General features: G+C 48.6%; 1 protein-coding gene across 2 annotated transcripts in view; it reads left to right on the top strand.

The window, feature by feature from the left end:
- Positions 1–21,530, top strand: part of CEP68 (centrosomal protein 68) — a 28,065-nt gene that overhangs the window by 2,573 nt on the left and 3,962 nt on the right. For both annotated transcript variants that reach the window (XM_050754818.1, XM_050754817.1), the window contains exons 2-5: positions 9,977–10,379; positions 12,035–13,561; positions 14,859–14,981; positions 18,465–18,561. In XM_050754818.1, coding sequence (XP_050610775.1) covers positions 10,023–10,379; positions 12,035–13,561; positions 14,859–14,981; positions 18,465–18,561 — 2,104 coding nt within the window. In that variant the 5' untranslated portion in view covers positions 9,977–10,022. The remainder of the gene's footprint in view (positions 1–9,976; positions 10,380–12,034; positions 13,562–14,858; positions 14,982–18,464; positions 18,562–21,530) is intronic.

Raw genomic sequence — 21,530 nt, 5'->3', positions numbered from 1 at the left:
TGCCAAATAGCAGTTTGGCCAAGAGTTACAGTTGTACCTGATACACTCTTAATGGGGTCTGGTACCTGAAATGGTCATGTAAAATTAGAGGAGCCAAATAGATTGGGGCCTCGTATGGCTGACAGAAAATCTTTACATGGTTGATCCATCCAGATAGAAGCAGAGCTTATGGAGGTGGATTCTCCTTATAACTTAAATTTGTTCTCATGAAGAAACTACTGTCTTTAATGTTGTTCACAAACATTGTGAAAAGCCCAAGAAGTGTTCCTGTTGGCTTTAGACCTGTCTGCCAGCTAGAGGTGTCAGATACAACCCTTGGGGGACACTGCGTCACTTCCAGGTTTTCCTGTACCACTTTCTGGTTACAGGAAACAGGTTAAGTTGCACATTTCCTTGTAGCTGTAAGCTCCCTTGGCATACCAGTTTATCTTAAATTATTTCCAGTTTCCAGAACAAATACCTTTCCCCTTCTCACCTGTAACAGGCACAGGAGAATTTCAGGTCTGTGATTCTGTTTTTAACATAGCCACCGTGAATCTCAAATTCTTTCTAGGGAATATTATTATTTCTGAGGACTCCCTTCCAGCTGTGGTATTCTATAATTAGCCATTAAAAACCTGCCACAAGGTGTAAGCCTTTTCTAATGTCCTTTTGCAGAGGCCTTGAAGACAAGGACCGTAAATTTTCTGGTGTGTAACTGGCATATAGGCACCCAAGGAATGGTTTTAAAGCTATTTTAGTTGTTCCTTCTCAGGGTGCTGAAACAGCCTTACTTACCAACCCAGTGCTTCTGAAACATTGTGCTTACCAAGTTATCTGGAGATACTGCTAAACTGCAGGTTCTCATTCCAAGGTTCTGGGGTAGGACCTGAGAATCTGCATTCCCTACAAGCTCTGAGGTAATGCAGATGCTGCTGGTACTGGATCACACTTTGATAGTGAAGTACTAACCCGAGTATCTACATTTGCTTTGTAGAAGTATTGGGTAAATGGGTTTTATTTTCTTATGGTATTGGAATAAAATCTTGGCTTTAGGAGCTTTTTTCTATTTTTTGTTTTAACAATTTCTCTATCTTGTTCAAAAAAAAACTATTCGAGGAATTGTTCCAAGATACTTTGATATAACAAGATTTTTAATAAAAGCAATTGAGGCACATGGAGTGAAAAAAAAAAAATAGGAGAAAGTCAAGGGAGAGATTAGCACAAAAAGGCAAGTACCTCTCTGTCCTATGCATTTTACTCAAGTGAGATTGTGTATTTGGCCCTGAGCTTTGTAGCAGCCAAAGCAGAGGGAAATTTTTTTTTATCAGTTTTGCCAGTACTTACAAAGTGAAAATGTCTGCTGAGTGGAGACAGCTGTTTCTGTTATTGAGGCCAGAGAATTCTCCCATGGGTTCTCCAAAGAGAATGCTATGGTACAGTGAGTGGCATTCTAAATAGTATCTCTTGAGAGAATCGGTAAGATTCTTCTCAGTCTTCATACATGTAGCCTGATGACCTCACAAAAAAAAGTGTCAGGACCGGGCACCGTGGCCCATGCCTGTTATCCCAGCACTTTGGGAGGCCAAGGAGGGAGGATGGCTTGAGTTCAGGAGTTTGAGACCAGCCTGGGCAGCATAGCGAGGCCTTGTCTCTTACAAAAATAATAAATGGAAAAATAAAAACTGTCAGTATAGTAAAAGCAGTGGTCTGTGGAAATGCACCCATGTGGTCCAGGTACAGCCTCTTCTGACAGTGATTTTTCTTATAAGGAAGGTGTTTTTCTGCTTTGCTCTTTGGTGGGAAAAAAGGTGCAGTTGATTGACATATTCAAACCTCGGCATCCTTGTACATTGAGCTTTGTTACACACAGACACTCTGCTGACTGCTGAGGAGGCCAGAGAACTTGGAGTTGAGGGGAGGAGTAACTGGGACTCAGTCAAGCTCCTTGTAGATGTGACTTACATTTCTTTAAAGGCTATCTAGGCTGGGCGCAGTGGCTCATGCCTGTAATCCCAACATTTTGGGAGGCCGAGGCAGGAGGATCACATGAGGTCAGGAGTTCGAGACCAGCCTGGCCAACATGGTGAAACCCTGTCTCTACTAAAAATACAAAAATTAGCCAGGCGTGGTGGTGGGTGCCTGTAATCCCAACTACTCAGGAGACTGAGGCAGGAGAATTGCTTGAACCTAGGAGGTAGAGGGTGCAGTGAGATAGCGCCACTGCACTCTAGCCTGGGCAACAAAGCAAGACTCCATCGCAAATTTAAAAAAAAAAAAAAAAAGCCATCTGAAGACTTTGCCCTGTAAGTGAGAAGACTGGCCTTGCTGGGAGGCTGTCTGGTGGCCCTGGTCAGTCAGCCAACAGATAAGTGAGTGAGAAGGTGAGGGAACAGACAGCCAAGCAGCCTGGCCCACAGCCCTCCCTACCACATTGATCTAGAGGGACCCACTGGCTCCTCCTAGGCCCTTGGGAGACTCCTTCTGTTCTTTTGACTCTAAGCAAAACTTCCAGAAGCAGCCCTGGGAAGAAAAGAACGGGCTCGTGGTGCCTGAGGATCCTGGGGATGGCCTCGGCCCATGGCCAAGCCACAGCACACACAGTTTACCCTCTGTAGCTTTGAGTCTTTTCTTCATTTTCACTTTACTTTGGTTTTATCTGCAGAGAAGGGGTACAAAGTGCTCAGAGTGACCTACCTCACAGTGGAAGACAAGGCTGTATGGGGGACTGTGGGGCTCCAGGGGGACTTCTCGGCAGGGCAGGAGCAGGTGGAAATGGCAGTTGCTCTTTGCTGCTGGCCTCCCAGTCTCAGACCTCCAGCCACAGTTTTTCTGGCACCCACACCACCCTGAAGCAGGCCTCAGTCACCTCTTGTGACTGGCCCCTTTGTTGGCTTCCGCTACGTGTCTTTACCTCCTTTTCTGCTGCCTCCCACGCCACTTGGCCTCTGCCTTTAAGCTCCTTTATTCCATAAATCTAGTTCCCCTGGAGTTCTTCCAGCAACCTCTGCTGGGTCCTGCCTTCTGTTTCCTTGTGGACAGTTTCATGTTATTGGAGAAAGAGCAGCACGGATAGCCTCTTTGTCTAGTTCTGTGGGCAGGTTCTGCCACTGTGTGTTCATAGCAATTATCAATTATACCTGTGGCCTCCTGTGAAAACAAGTGTCGAGGTTTTGACCCTGAACTCATAGGGCTTGCTCAGTCTGACAACACCTGGCCTCTGTAGCTGGCACAGGTGACTGTGCGCTCAGGTACAGAGACAAGCCCTTGCCAGGACAGAGCTCCCAGGGCAAAGTTGGTATAATTAGATTGTTCTAAAAGGAGCTCACGACTTAAAAGAGTTCTGGCCATGCGTGGTAGCTCCCGCCTGTAATCCCAACACTGTGGGAGGCCAAGGCCGGCGGGTCATTTGAGGTGAGGAGTTCAAGACTAGCCTGGCCAACATGGTGAAACCCCGTATCTACTAAAAATAGAAAAATTAGCAGGGCATGGTGGCATGTGCCTGTAGTCCCAGCTGCTTGGGAGGCTAAGCCAGGAGAATTGCTTGAACCCACGAGGCAGAGGTTGCAGTGAGCCAAGGTCTCACTGCTGCACTCCAGCCTAGGCGACAGAGTGAGAGTCCATCTACAAAAAAAAAAAAAAAGAGGCCAGGCATGGTGGCTCATATCTGTAAACCCAGCACCTTGGGAGGCCTAGGCGGGTGGATTGCCTGAGCTCAGGAGTTCGAGACGAGCCCTGGCAACACGTCGAAACCCTGTCCGTACTAAAGATACAAAAAATGAGCCAGGCATGGTGGTGCATGCCTGTAATCCCAGTGATTCAGGAGGCTGAGGCACGAGAATCCCTTGAACCTGGGAGGCAGAGGTTGCAGTAAGCTGCAATTGTGCCACTGCACTACAGCCTGGGCGACAGAGCGAGACTCTATCTCAAAAAAAAAAAAAAAAAAAAAAGGTCCTGCGGGAGGTCTTTTTTTGTTCAAAGGCTTGCTCTCTAGTTGATCATTCATCTGTTTGAGGGGTTTAGTCAAGAGCAAGAGCAGAGCCTCGCCCCTCCCACAGTTCCCAGTCCTCCTCTCTCCATCCTGGACAGAAGTGAGTGGGAGGAAGCCCGGCAGCTGTGACAGGAGTGTCCTAGGGTGATGCAGCATATACCAAGAAGGGTCAGATGTCCAGGCTTAGAGTTTGTGTTACCACATGCATGATTTGTGGGCGTATTTTTACTGTAGGGTGAGAGTAAGCCAAGCCTACATCACTCCTAATTATATCTGGTGGATCATACAGCCTCTTCAGGTTCTGGAAACTAGAATTTTAATAGCAAAGTCCAGATGGTCCCTAGAATATCCTGAAGCTTATGTGCCTTGTCTCTTGGTTTGGACAAAGGACAAGGCAGTTCTGGTGTGTACAGACCTTTCTCAGAGGAGAGGGTTGAGTTCATTGTGCTCTGATGCCTCCTGTCATTCAGTCCAACCTCCTGGCACTTTCTTCATTTGGGAGGAGACTGGGGCCTGTGCCCCATCATGGAGCTACTAGCCTCCAGAACACTGTAAAATGTGTGATCCGAGAACAGGAGGCCCCACATTAGGAGATTGTTTAAAGCTGATGACCTGGGAGACATTGTGGGTCCAACACAACAAGTGCTGTTCACCAGTCTGAGAAGGATAAGCTGTCTCTTATTAAAAGTTCCAAACCGAATCTGTCCCCTCCATCCCTACCCCAGAGGGTTAGAAGTAATGATATGTAAAATCTTGAATCTATGGAAATGAAGACCAGACCTTGCAGTGTTAACGGATGGCCACCTGGCAGATGCAGAGAGAGTTGAGTCCTAGGAATCCAAAACTTGTGCGTTTATCATAGCCTGGGCCAGTGTTTTCTTCAGCATGATTGCTGTTTTAAAAGTGGTTTGTCTTCAGTCATTAATTCAGGAAGTTTTCCCCGATTATATTTATCCCAACTGATTTCTCCCTTTCGTTGCATTTTGGTAACATTTCATAGACAGTTTTGAATGCATTATAGATTAGTTTTCATTTTTTTTCACACGTGTCTGTCTTGGTTCTCATAATAAACTTGTATAGTACAGGGGGAAAAGCATGATTTGTCAGGCAGATTAATAAAATTAGGAAGGGACTGTTTATCCAGTCTGAGAGAGTAACTACCTTCATTCCGTCGTTATAGACGCACCATTTCCATGAGCATCATTGAATTTCAGACCTTCTTACCTGGTTGCTGAAGGGGCTTTGGCCACACCACTAACCTAGTTTAGGTTTGTGTGTATCCTTGTAAGTTACTTAGGGATGTCAAATGAATAGTTTGTAATAGCTCACCACTCCCCATCTCTCCAGGATAAATAGATACCTCCTTTTTTTTGAATAATGAGGTCCAGACAAGATAAATAAAAACTACATCATCAAAACAAAGGGATAATTTGTTTGCACCCCTCCTTTGCCCCACCATCATCTTATTACAGCACCCTGTCTCAAGACTGCACCCTTTAGTGAGGGGTGTGGGGATCTCTGGCCATTGAGAGTTTTTAGAAATGGAGCAAGAAGTAGCATTTGGGAATTATGGGCTATACCCGGCCTTCACCCTGTTTTTTCCAGCTCAAGGGCTCAGCGTGTTCCCCTAGTTGTGAAAACACACCTTACCTGTAAACATCTTCATGTGCAGTTTCTTAAAGAGCCACCAGGTGAGGATGTGGCTCCATAAGATCTCTGTCGCAGCAAGACTTGTCACTCTTCTCATTGTCCCTCCACCAGTCTTCTCCCTCTTCTGCTTTGTGGCTTAACTGTTTGATCACTTATTCCCCACTTGGTTCATAAACAGCTTGGGATCTGGAGTTGGGCAGTCCTGGACTTGTCTTGCTCAGATCCTTCATTTCCCCATCTGTGACATGAGGATTAAAGACCCTGGCTCCCGTGGGAACTGGCCCTCACATGTGCTGGTGGAGTGTAGAGTGATACCACTCAGCAGAGGGCCACTCGGCAGTGTGTGCCAAAAGCATGCCCGTGGGCACCCCTCGCCTCAGCAGCTCTACTTCTGCAATTTGTGCTGAGGATGTGCCAGCACATATGTGTGTGCATAGTGACTCATCATAGCATTGTTTGGACTAGCAAAAAGGACTAGAAATAACCCAGATGTCCACTAATAAGGGACTGGTGAAATAAACTAGTGCGTCCTTGCACCAGAATACAGCACTGGGCAGTAATGAAAAGGAAAGAGGAAGCTCTCTGTGTACAATAAGTCCTCACTTGATGTCATCAGTAGGTTTTTGGAAACCGTGACTCTGCCACTTGAAAGGACATATGAAAAAACCAATTTTACCATAGTCTAATTGATATAAATAAGAGTTAAGCTCCTATGGCATATTTCTGGTTATGAAAGCATCATCAAACTTCTAAATAAACTGTAAAGCACTTCTAAATTAAATATTGAAATAAATGTGAGCTGTACATACATTTATGAAAGATGAATAAAAACAAGTAAGATGAGCCAGGCGCGGTGGCTCATGCCTGTAATCCCTGCACTTTGGGAGGCCAACTAGGGCGGATCATTTGAGGTCAGGAGTTCCAGATCAGCCTGGCCATCATGGTGAAACCCCATCTCTACTAAAAATACAAAAATTAGTCAGGCATGGTGGTGAGTGTCTGTAGTCCCAGCTACTCAGAAGGCTGAGGCAGGAGAATGGCTTGAAGCCAGGGGACAGAGGTTGCAGTGAGCCAAGATCGCGCCACTGCACTTCAGCCTGGGTGACAAACCGAGACTTCATCTTAAAAAAAAAAACAAACAAACAAGGTTATGATTTACCTGCTTACTCAAATGGGTTCAAGGTCGCAGGTGGCTGGAGCCTGTCCCAGCAGCTGAGGGTGTAAGGAGGGAACCAGTCATGGGCAGGACGTCATCCCATGGCAGGGCGCACTCACTCATATACCACCAACTCAGACCAGGACCATGTAGTCAGCCCCATTCACCTAAGTGTATATTTTTGGGATGTGGAAGGAAACCTGAGTATCCAGATAAACTGGATATCATCCAAGCAGACATGGGGAGAATGTGTACACTCCATACAGACAATGACCTCAGCCAGGAATCAGGGTTTCTTCTCATCAGTGATATAATGAGAAGACATTGGACTGACTGGGCAGTGTGGCTCATGCCTGTAATCCCAGCACTTTGGGAGGCTGAGGCGGGTGGATCACAAGGTCAGAAGTTCAAGACCAGCCTGGCCAAGATGGTGAAACCCCATCTCTATTAAAAATACAAATATTGGCCAGGGGCAGTGGCTCACCCCTGTAATCCCAGCACTTTGGGAGACTGAGGCAGGTGGATCACAAGGTCAGAAGTTCAAGACCAGCCTGGCCAAGATGGTGAAACCCCATCTCTACTAAAAATAGAAAAATTAGCCAGGTGTGGTGGCGGGCGCCTGTAATCCCAGCTACTCGGGAGGCTGAGGCAAGAGAATTGCTTGAACCCAGGAGGCAGAGGTTGCAGTGAGCCAAGATTGCACCACTGCACACCAGCCTGGGAGACAGAGCGAGACTCGAGGTCTCAAAAAAAAGAGATTGGACCAAGTGATGTTACTGAAGGACCTGCTGTATTGCTTAGGAATGATCCCCTAGACGTTTTTTGTAGAGAAAAGAAAAGCAACGTTCTGAATAGTATGACCCATACAGTTTGCTACTTTTATATTTTAAAAAAGTGAGGGAAGGATAAGCCTGGTGCAGTGGTTCATGCCTGTAATCCCAGCACTTTGGGAGGTGGGTGGATATCCCGAGGTCAGAAGTTCAAGACCAGCCTGGCTAACATGGTGAAACCCTGTCTCTGCTAAAAATACAAAAAAATTAGCCAGGCATGGTGGCACACGCCTGTAGTCCCAGCTTACCGGGAGGCTGAGGTAGGAGAATCGCTTGAATCCGGGAGGTGGAGGTTGCAGTGAGCCAAGATCACGCCACTGAACTCTAGCCTGGGTGACAGAGCAAGACTCAGTCTCCAGGAAAAAAAAAAAAAGGGAGGGAAGGATGAAATAGTATTTGCATCAGGAAACAAGAGTCATACACAAAACTAGTGAGGCTGGTTCCCTGTTTTTGTGGGAGTATCTAGTAGTAAATATTTTGTTTGATTTATATTTAAAAATATGCTGCTTTTTCTCCTGTTTGGCTCCTTTGTCCTTCCTTGTAAGGTGGCCTGTTACACTGATTCTGTTGATGCCTCCCCATGACACTAATGACAATAGCCAACACTTAGTGTCCATACCATGCCAGGCACTGTCATAGATGCTCTGCCTGCCCTGGCTCATTTTAGCAAAGGAATGGGGGACGAGGGCGGAGAGAGACTTATATCTATTGTGCATTTTACATTTGAGCTGTATATTACCACTCAAAAATAATTGTTTTTCTGATTAGTTCCTGCCCCACCTGGTGGTTGTGGGAATTAGACGAGAGTCCATGCGAAGGGCATGCTCTCCTCCATGGTCACCTCTGAATCAGGCTGGAGCCTGGCATTCTCCATCAGGCAGGGTAGGGAAGGGGCCTCTTGGATCCCAGTGCGATGAGGCCTCAATGTGTGCAGTGCCCATCTAGGTGGTATTTCCCAGTGTGCGAGCTAAGTAGGATGAGCCCGCAGCCACAGCCACTCCCGCCTTTGCAGGCTGTCCACCAGCATCTCCTCTTACCATCTCTTTGCTTCCTGTCTGAGGAAACAAGGCCATTTCTGCCCACACTTAAGCTTTGAGATTGACCCAGTGCACTCCAGGTAGCTGCCGACATCCTGGGCATTCACGGTTCCGTCACCTCCCCTTCCATGTCCTCCCAGCGTTAGTCTTCCTCCTGTTGGCCTTTTGGCCCCCTGCCCCATCCCGCCAGGGCTCCCAGCACCAGCTCTTGCTGGCATGCTTAGGCTGAGGGTGGTGTCCCTCTGTTGTTCCTGAACCTCTTTGTATTGGAATGGTCCTGTTTGCAGATTCAGCTCCCAAATCATCATCCTTCCCTGAGTGCTCTGCCTATGCTCCCTCGCCTACTTGCCTGCCGCCTGGCTCTCACTCTCATGTGCATACATGCCGTGTTACACTTACCCTACCACTGTTAGCCACCAGCTTTCCACAGCTTCCCTCCGTCATCAGGTGCAGCATAACCCAGGCCAGCCTGAGGAGAGTTGCTGATCTTTCTCTTTGGTCACTGGCCATCCTTGGAACAAGAAGCCCTTACCTGTTCCACAGCCTGGATGTGGTTTCTGTGCTTTGAGAGGGTTGTAGCCTGGGCAACATGGTGAAACCCCGTCTCTACAAAAAATGCAAAAATTAGCCAGGCGTGGTGACCTGTGCCTTTAGTCCCAGCTACTCAGGAGGCTGAGGTGGGAGGATCATCTGAGCCCGGGGAGGTCGAGGCTGCAGTGAGCTGAGATCACACCACTGCACTCTAGCCTGGGTAACAGAGTAAGACCCTGTCTCGAAAAAAAGAAAAAAGAGGGTCCTGCCTCCTCTGCCAGGCAGAGCCAAGCATCTTGGGGGGCATTCTTCCAGTGCCCAGCTGAGGCCTAGGCATGGCCTGACTTGCTGTTCTCTAGGATAGAACAGTCAGAGCCAGGCTTGAGTTGCTTGCTGAGGGGACCGTTAGGACAACAGAACCACTGTGGGCCTGTGCACAGGAAGGGTCCCACCAGGACTCTTTTCCAGTGGGGTTGGGCTAAAGGGGCAAAAAGGTGACTTAGGCAGGACCCCAGCCTTGATTGGACTTTGGACCTGTGTTGACCCTCCTGGGTGTCTGCTGGTGGGGATGGCACCATCCACTATGAAAGCAGAGGGGAAAATGGTGTGCTTCTGTGTCCCCTTTGGAAAGGTCTGGGGCCAGGGAAAAGCCGGAACTCAGTGCTCCTCTGAGGAAGTAGTCATCATTTGTATCCTTTTTCCTTTGGCCAAAAATATGTTTGCCTTAATTGTTAAAAAACAAGGCTTCCTGAACACAGATGCAGAAGATTTATATTTTTCTCTCCCCTCCCCTGTTTTGTAGGAAGCTGAAGTCTTCAGCAGAACCCTGACCTAGGTAGGGAGTCTCAATGGCCCTGGGTGAAGAAAAGGCAGAAGCGGAAGCATCTGAAGACACAAAGGCCCAGTCTTATGGGAGAGGGAACTGCGGGGAGCGGGAACTGGACCCCCCAGGGCCTGTGAGTGGGGAGCAGCCCCCACACCTGGACGCTGAGGGAGGGCTCATCTCCCCTGTATGGGGGGCAGAAGGGATACCTGCCCCTGCTTGCTGGATTGGGACTGACCCTGGCGGCCTCTCTAGAGCCCACCAGCCACAGGCCAGTGACGCCAGCAGAGAGCCCGTAGCTGAGAGGTCTGAGCCTGCACTCGGTGGCCTGCCTCCTACCACCATGGGGTCTGGAGACCTTCTGCTCTCTGGGGAAAGCCAGGTAGGTACTAAGGCAAGACTGTAGGTGGACCCGTTGCTGTCCTTTGGGAGTTTGTTCTAGGATTTCCTCACCATCTCGCATCCTTTCCTGGCCACTGTGCAGGGTGAGGAATTAGAGGGGCTTGAGTATGATGATTTCTGTTTTGTGGGTTCAGCTGGAGAGCTGGGCCTCAGGACCAGCCGGGGGGGACTGTCCACGGTATCTCCTGTTCCTCAAGAGTGACTGGTGACTTTTTGAGGACCAGGGATTGTATGGCCAAGAGGCTGTGGCCCAGAGGTGTAGGCCAGGGGAATTCTGGCAAGGGGAGCCCTGTACTGTTTCTGACTTGGTGATCTAAAGGCTTTAGGGGTACCCTGAAGAGACTTGGGAAAGGTGTGTCCAGGGCTTTGGGTTCCTGGGGCCTCTGAACTAAATCCTCTTCAGACCCAAGGGACATGTCAGAACCTTGGAGCCCTGTAGTAGGCAGCACTGTCCCTGGTGAAGGAGAATTCTTTGGGCTTCTCTGACTGCCAGGCAGCTTCTCCTAGTGGGAGTCACATGGGGCAGGGAATCCTACAGGTTCTGTGACTGTAGGCAAATCACCAGATCTTTTAGGCCCTCAGCATCATTGGGAGGTGACCTGAATGATCTGTTCTGCCCAGCTCTTACATTCTTTTCTGTTCTGCTTGCCAAGGCCTTTCCTGGGAATGGCTTTGATCTTCTCGGTGTCATTGTAGCCTTGGCTGCTGCACGGTCCCCTTGTGGAGCTGCATCCTGTGAGGAGGTTCTGAGAGGGACTGGGAGAGAACAGAGGCTGGGCCCCACCTGCCTGGGAGCAAGGGGCGGTGGGAGGCTCTGGCACCTGTGAGTCAGAGATTCAGTGAGGCAGGAAGCGAATAATAAACAGACACAGAAATGGCCTTTCACGAGGATGAGTCTGGTGCATATTATTAGAATTCCTGTTGTTTGTTAAGCTCTTATCATGTGCTTTGCACACATGGGTGTATTTAATCCTTACCTTCTGAGGAGCTGGTGCCATGAGGGGAGGAGAGTGAGGCTCGAAGTCACACATTTGGAAGGTGGCAAAGTCAGGGGCTGGCCTCAGGTTTGTCTAGCTCCAAAACCCATGTTTGGAGCAACGCTGTGCTGTCCTGCTTCCCTCGGGGTTGAGTTCTTCATCAAGCAGATAAAAATCCAGTGAAGAAGCGGAGATGAACCAGTCATTCTGCTAGTGTTCAGTTACCACTGGCTTGTGAACTGAGCAGGGTGGGGCCTGGGGCGACCTCCTGGGTTTGGACGTGTCCTGTTAGCGACAGAATGACTGAGGGTTTCGTCTGCCAGGAGATGCTTCTCAGAGGTACGGGACTGTATTCCAGCTTCAGCATGACAGAGCTGTCCGAGTTCTGCTCGCTCACACCCTGGATACCGGCGGAGGAAGAACCTTGGAGGGGACTGGAGATGGGAGTCAGGTCACCTTGCTTCCCAGGCAGGCAGGGTCTCAGTGCTCCTGCTGGCAGTGCACACTGCCTGGTTCTTGCCTCAGGCAGCAGACTTTTCATTTTAAGATCTTTCCTAAATACTGTCTAGACCCGCAAGGAAACTCCTGGGTTGTCATCTAAGAAAGAAATTGGGTTTGATTTTCACCCAAGTGCTTTTTGTCCCTTTGATCATTGCAGGTGGAGAAGACCAAGCTTTCTGCCTCCGAGGAGCTCCCTCAGACTTTGAGCCTTCCCAGAACAACTGTTTGCTCAGGACATGATGCTGATACCGAAGATGATCCATCCCTAGTGGATTTGCCCCAGGCACTGGACCTCAGCCAGCAGCCTCACAGCTCAGGTCTCTCTTGCCTGTCGCAGTGGAAGTCCGTGCTGAGTCCAGGTTCCGCAGCTCCTCAGCCTTCCGTCTGCAGCGTCTCTGCTTCCTCCACAGGCAGCAGTCTCCAGGGTCACCAAGAGAAGGCGGAGCCTCGTGGTGGTCCTCTGGCCAAGGTCTCCTCCTCCCTGGAGCTGGTCGTCCCTCAGGAACCCTCCTCTGTGGTGGGGCTAGGACCTCGGCCCCAGTGGTCACCACAGCCTGTGTTCTCTGGGGGTGATGCTTCTGGGCTAGGCAGGAGACGCCTGTCCTTCCAGGCTGAATATTGGGCCTGTGTGCTGCCAGATTCCCTGCCTCCATCACCCGACCGCCACTCCCCTCTCTGGAACCCAAATAAAGAGTATGAAGATCTGCTTGACTATACTTACCCACTGAGGCCCAGGCCTCAGCTTCCAAAGCACCTTGATAGCCATGTGCCGGCCGACCCTGTCCCGCAGGACTCGGGGGTAGACCTGGATAGCTTCTCTGTCTCTCCGGCAAGCACCCTCAAATCACCTACTAATGTCTCCCCCAACTGCCCAACAGCGGAGGCCACTGCCCTTCCATTTTCTGGGCCCAGAGAGCCAAGCCTTAAGCAGTGGCCTTCTGGAGTACCCCAGAAACAGGGTGGCATGGGCTTGGCATCTTGGAGCCAACTTGCATCTACCCCCAGAGCCCCAGGCAGTAGGGATGCTCCTTGGGAGCGCAGAGAGCCAGCCCTGAGGGGCGCGAAGGACCGGCTGGCTGCAGGCAAGCACCTTGATATGGGCTCTCCTCAGCTAAGGACACAGGACAGAGGGTGGCCCTTGCCCAGTCCAGAGAAGGAGAAGAGGACCAGCCAGAGTGCCCGGCGCCCTACCTGCACAGAGTCTAGGTGGAAATCAGAAGAGGAAGTGGAAAGTGACGACGAGTATCTTGCCCTGCCCGCTCGGCTGACACAGGTTTCTAGCCTGGTTTCGTATCTAGGATCCATTTCTACCTTGGTTACCCTGCCCACTGGGGATATTAAAGGGCAGAGCCCCCTGGAAGTGTCAGACAGTGATGGGCCAGCTTCCCTCCCTTCAAGCTCCAGCCAAAGCCAGCTGCCTCCTGGAGCTGCCCTCCGAGGATCTGGGGATCCTGAGGGCCAGAACCCCTGTTTCCTGCGCTCCTTCGTCCGTGCCCAGGACTCCGCAGGGGAAGGCAGTCTGGGGAGCAGCCAGGCCCTCGGGGTCTCCTCTGGACTGCTGAAAACACGCCCCTCCTTGCCAGCTAGATTGGAGCGGTGGCCATTCTCAGACCTAGATGCTGAAGGGCAGCTTCCCAGGAAAGGAGGAGAACAGGGAAAAGAATCACTGGTGCAATGTGTGAAGGTAACGACACTCAACATTAGGAGGCTTTGTGTACAGGTGTCTTGTCTCTTCCCCCAATCCACTAACATCATAATAAAACATGTTCATGTTGACCAGGCACTTTTTATGTGCCAGGCATTGTGCTGTACCTTATCTTATTCAGTCCTCACAACTTTTACCAGGTAAGCACTGTTCTCATTTTACCTTTTGGAGAAAAGAGCAGAGAGAGGTTAGGTAACCTGCCCACTTAACAATTAGCAAGGGCTTGAGCCAGGAATCAGACCCAGGTAGACTGTTGGTAGAGGCTGAGCTCTTACTACCCTTGGCTACTTCGTAACTCAGAGGTATTCTGAACAAAAAGGGTTCCGTGCATAGGGGCCTTTAGGAAACACCGGGCTAAACAAAGGTAAGTGGCTTTCTTGACTGCAGGACTTCTCAGAGCTTCATTTGCCAAAGTGGTGTAAGTGCAAAGTTAGGGGCATTGGATGTACTGTTTTCTAGACTTTGTGGCCACTGGACCGTCTTTTGTGGACCAGCTATCTTAATATCTGGAGGTATAAGGAACACTGCGTGGAACAGGGTTATCGGTGTCAGGCATCTGAATTTGAAACATGGCACGGCTGTCTTTGGAATGTCGGCTCAGTCTCTCTGAGTTTGCTTGTTTGTAAAATGTGGAGCCCTGCCTTCTTGAGATGTTGTGTGCATTAAATAATTCATGTTGAGGGCTTTGGTGCATTCCCAGACCCGTGTTGAAGGTTCGGGAATGTGCCTGTCCAGGAACATGTCCTAGCGCTTGAGAAGGACTTTCACCTTCCAGGGAGGTGACGTGATTATTTTGTGAGGTAGGTAGGACATGTTATCATGGACTGTTCTTTACCGATAAAAGATTGAGATGCCATGAGGTGAAGTTGTTCTTGGGTATAGCTTCAGGTTAGTCATGATTTTAGTCATTTATTTTGCATTCACTTTTCCAGAGAAACATGGACGTATCTGGCTCCAAGATGCTGATTCTAGTTAGTAATGGTGCTGATCCAATAATTGGTTTCCATGGCAGGCACACCTTTTCTGGGCTGCTCCATTCCCACCTGCAAGGCTGGGTTTTCTCATCCTGTCATTTTTGGTGTCACACCAGGCTGTGGTTTTCATTGCTCTGGCAGAGGGAGGTCTAGAGTTGTGGAGTGGGGACAGGTGAGCAAGGAGAAGAGAGGAGACTAAAGGTGCAGTCTGTCTCCAAGTCCTCCTGATATTTTTAGCCTTTTGATAACATGAATGGCTGTTCGATCAGTAACACCATATGTCCTTTTATTTGTCTCTGCAGACATTTTGCTGTCAACTGGAAGAGCTGATCCGCTGGCTGTATAATGTTGCAGATGTTACTGACCACGGGACTGCAGCCAGGTCCAATCTTACAAGTCTCAAGTCTTCTCTGCAACTTTACCGGGTAATATACGGTCCTGGCTCTGGCTTATTCCCTCACAAGAGTGGTGACTAAATTACTCAATTACAAAGTAAAATCTCAAATAACCAATGTCTGGTATGTTATAGCTCAGTTGACTATTATACCTGAAATCTAATTAGAGCTTCACATTCTTAAAGCGGAACGCTTTGTAAAATACATGAATTATTTCCCAGGCCAAATAGAGCTTGAAGATACAATATATTTATCTCAAATCAAAAATGCTTTAGGTATTGGGCTGGCAGGTGCAGTGGGACAAGTCTCTTATCCCAGCTACTCTGGAAGCTGAGGCAGGAAGATTGCTTGGGCCCAGGAGTTCAAGTAAAGCCTGAGCAACATAGCAAGACCCGCCCCCCCCATCTCAAAAAAAGTTTTTTCTTAATTAAAAGTAAAAACAAAAATACTTTAGGGTGATTTGCAATATAATTTTCCAAATGTCTCAGGGATTATAAGGACAGACTTGCACTATTATGACGCCTCTAGTTATGTGTGGCTATTGAAGTTAAAGACTCCAATTTTTTTATTTGCACTAGCCACATTCTGTGTGCTCAACCGTCACATTTGTCCAGTGGCTACCACGTTAAACAGTGCAGATATAAAATACTTCCATCATCACATAAAGTCCTATTGGACTGCACCGCTATTTAAAGATCTGAGCTGAAATTGTACTGACTCCAGAATCTACAATAGGGCATTTTGATGGTATTTAAACAGAAATCTAGGCCAGGCACCTTGGCTTACACTGTTAATCCCAGCACTTTGGGATGCTGAGGCTGGAGGATCACTTGAGCCCAGGAGTTCCAGACCAGCCTGGGCAATATAGCGAGACCTCATCTCTACAAAAAAAAAAAAAAACATATAAAAATTAGCTGAGTGTGGTGGCATGCACTAGCAGGAGGACGACTGGAACCCGGCAGGCAGAGGCTGCAGTGAGCCAAGACCACACCACTGCACTGCAGCTTGGGCCACAGACTGAGACCGTCTCAAAAAACAAACAAAAACTCTGACTTCAGTTTGTGTGTGTGTGTATGTATTTGGGTTTGGTTTTAGTTTTCTTGTTTCTTTATCATTAAGATTTTGTTATTTTGAAAATACTAATGTGGATTTTTGTTAACTTGGTCCTAGATTTAGGATGACTGCATCCCAGTTTGTGCCTGTTGTTCTGGCATAATAATAGGTGCCCTTTCAGTCTCAGAAGTGTCCTGAATTGGAGGATAAATTATATAGTTGTCATCCCTAAATCTAACGTTAACCTTGGCTGAACATCCCGCCTTCTAGCATATGTGGTTGACTGCACCTTTCTAATCTCTTCATGAAGCAGCAGAGGGATATCCATGGTCTGAGCCTGAGGCTAGTCTGGAAGGAGTTTTCTAAAACAATTCTTTGAATTCCTACAACCTTATAACCTGACCATATCTTCAGCAGCAGAGGGCGTGATTTACATGTGCATGGGCCAGGGCTGAGCTGACTCTGGGCCTTCCTGGGACCGTACTCCAGCTAGAGGGAGGGAGCGGCTTTGTTTTCCAGCTTCGGGCCAACTAAAGTTTAGGGAGGAGCCTGGCTTGACCTGGGCAGGGTGGGCCAGCTGCTCCACCCTGGTGGGAATACTGTTTCCTGCAGTGTGGAGAGGTTGCTTTGAGTTCCTCACTTTGAGGAACTCCACAATGAGTTCCTCTCCACACTGCAGGAAATAGCATTCCCACTAGGGTGGAGTGAGCTTGAGGAAGGAGAGAAAGGCTGGCTCCAGGGGAGTCAGACTCCACGTGCAGACTCCACATGCATGCACACAGCTGTGCAGGGCCCAGGACCAGTACCACTACAGGGAGAGGAAGCTGCCTTGGTAGACCTAGGTTAGTGGCCTTTCCTGGCTTGTCAGAGCAGGGGCAAACAGAATAATTCCATCCCTCCATCTTATCCCTCTTCCCAGCCTTCTGTCCCTCAGCTTCCAAGCTAGACAGAAACAATCAGCTTGCTTTGTAGGTAGAGCTGAGATTTGAGCTGGGAGTCACTCCTGCAGGTCAGTGAGGCATAGGCCTCTTGTGTCACCCATACAGCTGTCACAAAGGGGGACTCTATTGCCAGCCCCTTCCCCGCACAGAATTGTGCATGGCTCATGCGTATGTATGTGCTACCTTGACTCCTGCTTGGATTAAGACCTAGTATAAGTGAGTGTGTGTGTGTGTGTGTGTGTGTGTGTGTGTGTTCACATATTTTAACTGTGACTCATTTTCTCATATACTTGTATTTCGTCTTAACACGGGGGTTGCAGCAGCACATAAACCACACTAGCAGAGAATAAAATAATAAGTATAGGTATCAGGGTAAAGGAAAACTAAAGACAGTAAAATAGTAAATCCAAGGGTAAAACTATCACTTCAAAATGGTAAAACGCCAAGTTCTGGCTGGGCCCGGTGGCTCATACCTGTAATCCCAGTACTTTGGGAGACTGAGGCAGGTGGATTGCTTGAGTTCAGGGGTTTGAGACCAGCCTGGGCAAAATAGTGAGACCCTGTCTCTATTTCTGTTAAAAATTTAAAAATTTATAAAAATCAGTCAGCAGGTTCTATACCCTGTACTAAAGGTGGTCATGGATTTGACTTTACTTTTTTTTTTCTCTTTTTTTTTTTTGAGACAGAGTCTCTCCCTTATTGCCCAGGCTGGAGTGCAATGGCATGATCTCGGCTCACCGCAACCTCCAGGTTCAAGCGATTCTCCTGCCTCAGCCTCCCGAGTAGCTGGGATTATAGGCATGCACCACCACACCCGGCTAATTTTTGTATTTTTAGTAGAGACGAGGTTTCTCTATGTTGGTCAGGGTGGTCTTGAACTCCCGACCTCAGGTGATCCGCCCGCCTTGGCCTCCCAGAGTGCTGGGATTACAGGTGTGAGTCACTGCACCTGGCCAACTTTACACTTCTTAACTGCTAAAGGAACATCAAGAACACCAGCTTGGTAGCCAAGAGGGGAAATCAAATGAGTTGCTTGGGAAACTCACAGCTTCCCAGATGTTGAGGTAGTTACCCTTGTGGTGTGCATAGAGCGAGAACATGGAGGGAGGACCAGAGGTAGAGGCAGTGGCTCTCTGCGGTCAGTTTAATGGCAGATCTCTTGTGGTCCATTAGAATGAAATAAATTCTGAGACTCCCATAGCCCTGAATTAAAAGAGAACCCCATGAGGTGAGGGCGTTGGAAGAAGACCCTAACTCCAAGCTGTGAGCCAGCCTCTGTCAGGGAAGACGCTTCTGAAGTCAAACTAAACAGGAAAAACTACTGACTCTATTTACCTGGGTTCAAAGAAGCTGAAGTTAAACTGTTGCACTGTTACTTGGGGAATTCTGCAGACCTAGTGGGGTGACTCTTCCACATTAGAGGGGAATAAGGCTACCCTGCATGCTGTGCTTTTCAAATAACTTTTACAAAACAATAGTAACGATGCTTCTTCCTTTTCTTCTTCTGGTACGCCTTAAGCAATTTAAGAAAGATATCGATGAACATCAGTCTCTGACGGAGAGTGTCTTACAGAAGGGGGAGATTCTTCTTCAGTGCCTGCTGGAGAACACCCCAGGTGAGATGCTTAAGGTTTTGGATTTAGCCAGAGCTTAATCCTTGTCAGCAGCAGGCCGAGGGACCGCACTATCCCTGGTAAGGAGCCGGTACCGCAAGAGCCCCTGCCCGCACCCAACTGCCTGAGATGCCCCATGCCCCACCGTCTGCCAGCTCCACGCGTCGCTGCCCATCACTGCCCCTGCACACCTGCTTAGAGGCAGTCATGGTCATAAAACCAAACTAATTAGAAATTAGGTATTGAGCCTGCAAGAATGACGCTGTCTTTTGCTTCTCTTTTTGTATTTTTCTGGTGGTAGTCTGGGTAGGAATCCTAGTTTTAATCCACCAGCCCTTAGTTTGTGGCCAGGGTATTCAGTGGGTATCCCTCCAGTTCCCCACCTTACCTAGCCCAGGTTGAATTCCTCTCTGACTATCTGCTTTGTGTCCTACTTTGGGGAAATGTTTGTTTCAGAAAAGGATTGTATTGCTCAAAAGTATCTGAGGACAGTCAGTCTGTCCTCAGGGAAAAGACTGAATAAAGAACCGATGAGAGGGGACAGGGTGGCAGTAGTGTGCAAACCAAGCTTTTTTTGTTTTGTTTTGTTTTGCTTTTGAGATGGAGTTTCGCTCTTGTTTCACAGGCTGGAGTGCACTGGTGCCATCTTGGCTCATGGCAACCTCCGCCTCCCGGATTCAAGTGATTCTCCTGCCTCAGCCTCCTGAGTAGCTGGAATTATAGGCATGCGCCACCACGCCCGGCTAATTTTGTATTTTTAGTAGAGACGGGGTTTCTCCATGTTGGTCAGGCTGGGCTCGAACTCCCGATCTCAGGTGATTCGCCTCCCTCAGCTTCTTAAAGTGCTGGGATTACAGGTGTGAGCCACTGCACCCGGCCCATTTTGTAGGATGGGTTCCCCATTTAGGAAAGTGAAAATCACAGACCTCAGGCATATATCTAAACATGCTGGTGCCAAGGATATACAGTTCTTATTGTCTTTACAGGACAAGGGCATGGGGGATGGGGATGTGATAGGGAGGATGAGCTAAGAGAATGGTAGGGTAAAGCCTTGAACTGATGGCAGCCCCTAATTTCCTGCAAGAGTGTAAATCAAATGCTGACAGAGCCTGCCTATATTATGCCTCATTTTATGTTTTTTGAGTGAGATGGGATTTATACTGGAATCCAACCGCAGAAGCAAAGCTGGGCAGGTCCCACGGACTTGAGAGGCAGTGAGGAGGTGCTTTCCTGACCAGCATGGTGGGCAGGTACATACCATGGAGAAGCATATACAGCAGGATTTCTCAGTCTTGGTGCTTTTGCCATATTGGCCACGTGATTTTGTGGGGGGTTGTCTTATGCATTGCAGGATGTTTAGCAGCACCCCGGCCCCACTAGATACCAGTAAATCCATTTCCCCCACAGTTGTGAAGACCCAAAATGTTTCTACACATTGCTAAGTGTACCCTGGGAAGAAAAATCTCTAGGGTTAACAGGCATCAGTGGACAGGGACCACTGAACGGTTTTCAGCAGGTAATTGATTCTCTAATGTGAATTATGTGAGCTCTTTGCAATCCCCTGCCCTTTTAAGGCCTTTATTTTGGCTCTTCTGGCATTTTCACTAGGGTTCTTAGATTTTTGGGGGGGCAGAAATTCCATGTGCAAGGCTCCTTTGCTGCATGTAAATTTACACCAGCATTTTACTGAAGCAGTTGGCACATCAGTGTTCTCCATTTAATCGCAGCCCTGTGAGGTGGACAGAGTTGTAGATTTCCCTCAGGCCACAGAAGTGGCAGCCTGGCAGAGCCCCTGGGCACTGGCTTTCTGCAGCTTCCCAGCGTCTGGAGGTGCAGAGGCCTGAGCATCTCCTCTCTTCACGAAGGCCACGTGTAAAAGTAGGCCTCTAGACCGGGCGTGGTGGCTCACACCTCTAATCCCAGCACTTTGGGAGGCTGAGGTGAGCGGATCACCTGAGATCGGGAGTTCAAGACCAGCCTGACCAACATGGAGAAACCCCATCTCTACTAAAAATACAAAATTAGCTGGGCGTGGTGGCACATGTCTGTAATCCCAGTTACTTGGGAGGCCGAGGAAGGTGAATCGCTTGAACCCGGGAGGTGGAGGTTACAGTAAGCCGAGATTGCGCCGCTGCACTCCAGCCTGGGCAACGAGCTAAACTCCTTTTCAAAAAAAAAAAAAAAAAAAAGTAGGCCTCTTAAAAGCTTCAAGTTTTTTGACCTTCACTTTAAAATCCATTTAATAATACTTTTCTGTGCTTAGTCCCACTTTGCTCTTCTCTCAAAGAGATCTAGAGGTTTTTTTACTGGCTTTGGGGTTTTCTTTGGTTTTCAGATATGTATCCAGACTCTTTCAGATTGACACATAGCCCTTCCCCATCCATCTGCTTGAAATAATCAGGAATGTGGCTCTTTCCCCCTTGAGACTTCAGTGTCTCTCTCCAGCGGGTGCAAAACTTTTCTTCCACCAGGAGCACGCTGTCAAAGTCCACAGAGCCAGCAGACAAACATGTTTATTCCAGTCCTTCCCAACTTCTTTTATTTGACCCCAACCAAACATTCTAACAGTCTAAATAAAAGTTCAAAAGCATCCGTGCGCGGTGGCTAACCCCTGTAATCTCAACACTTTGGGAGGCCAAAGTGGGCAGATCACCTGAGGTCAGGAGTTTGAGACCAGCCTGGCCAACATGGCGAAACCCCATCTCTACTAAAAGTACAAAAATTAGCCAGGCATGGTGACGGGCACCTGTAATCCCAGCTACTCAGGAGGCTGAGGCAGGAGAATCGCTTAAACCCGGAAAGCAGAGGTTGCAGTGAGCTGAGATCATGTCACTGTATTCTAGCCTGGGTGACAAGAGTAAGACTCCATCTCAAAATAAATAAATAAATAAAAGTTAAAAAACAAAGGTCCCTGAACCAATAGAGGTTTCTGTGACATCGCACAAGACGACTGGGCGGGCCGGGCGCGGTGG

Source organism: Macaca thibetana, chromosome 13, assembly GCF_024542745.1.
Source record: "Macaca thibetana thibetana isolate TM-01 chromosome 13, ASM2454274v1, whole genome shotgun sequence".
Lineage (NCBI taxonomy): Eukaryota > Metazoa > Chordata > Mammalia > Primates > Cercopithecidae > Macaca > Macaca thibetana.
Note: the sequence above shows the minus strand (reverse complement) of the source record. Positions and strands in the feature narration are given on the sequence as shown.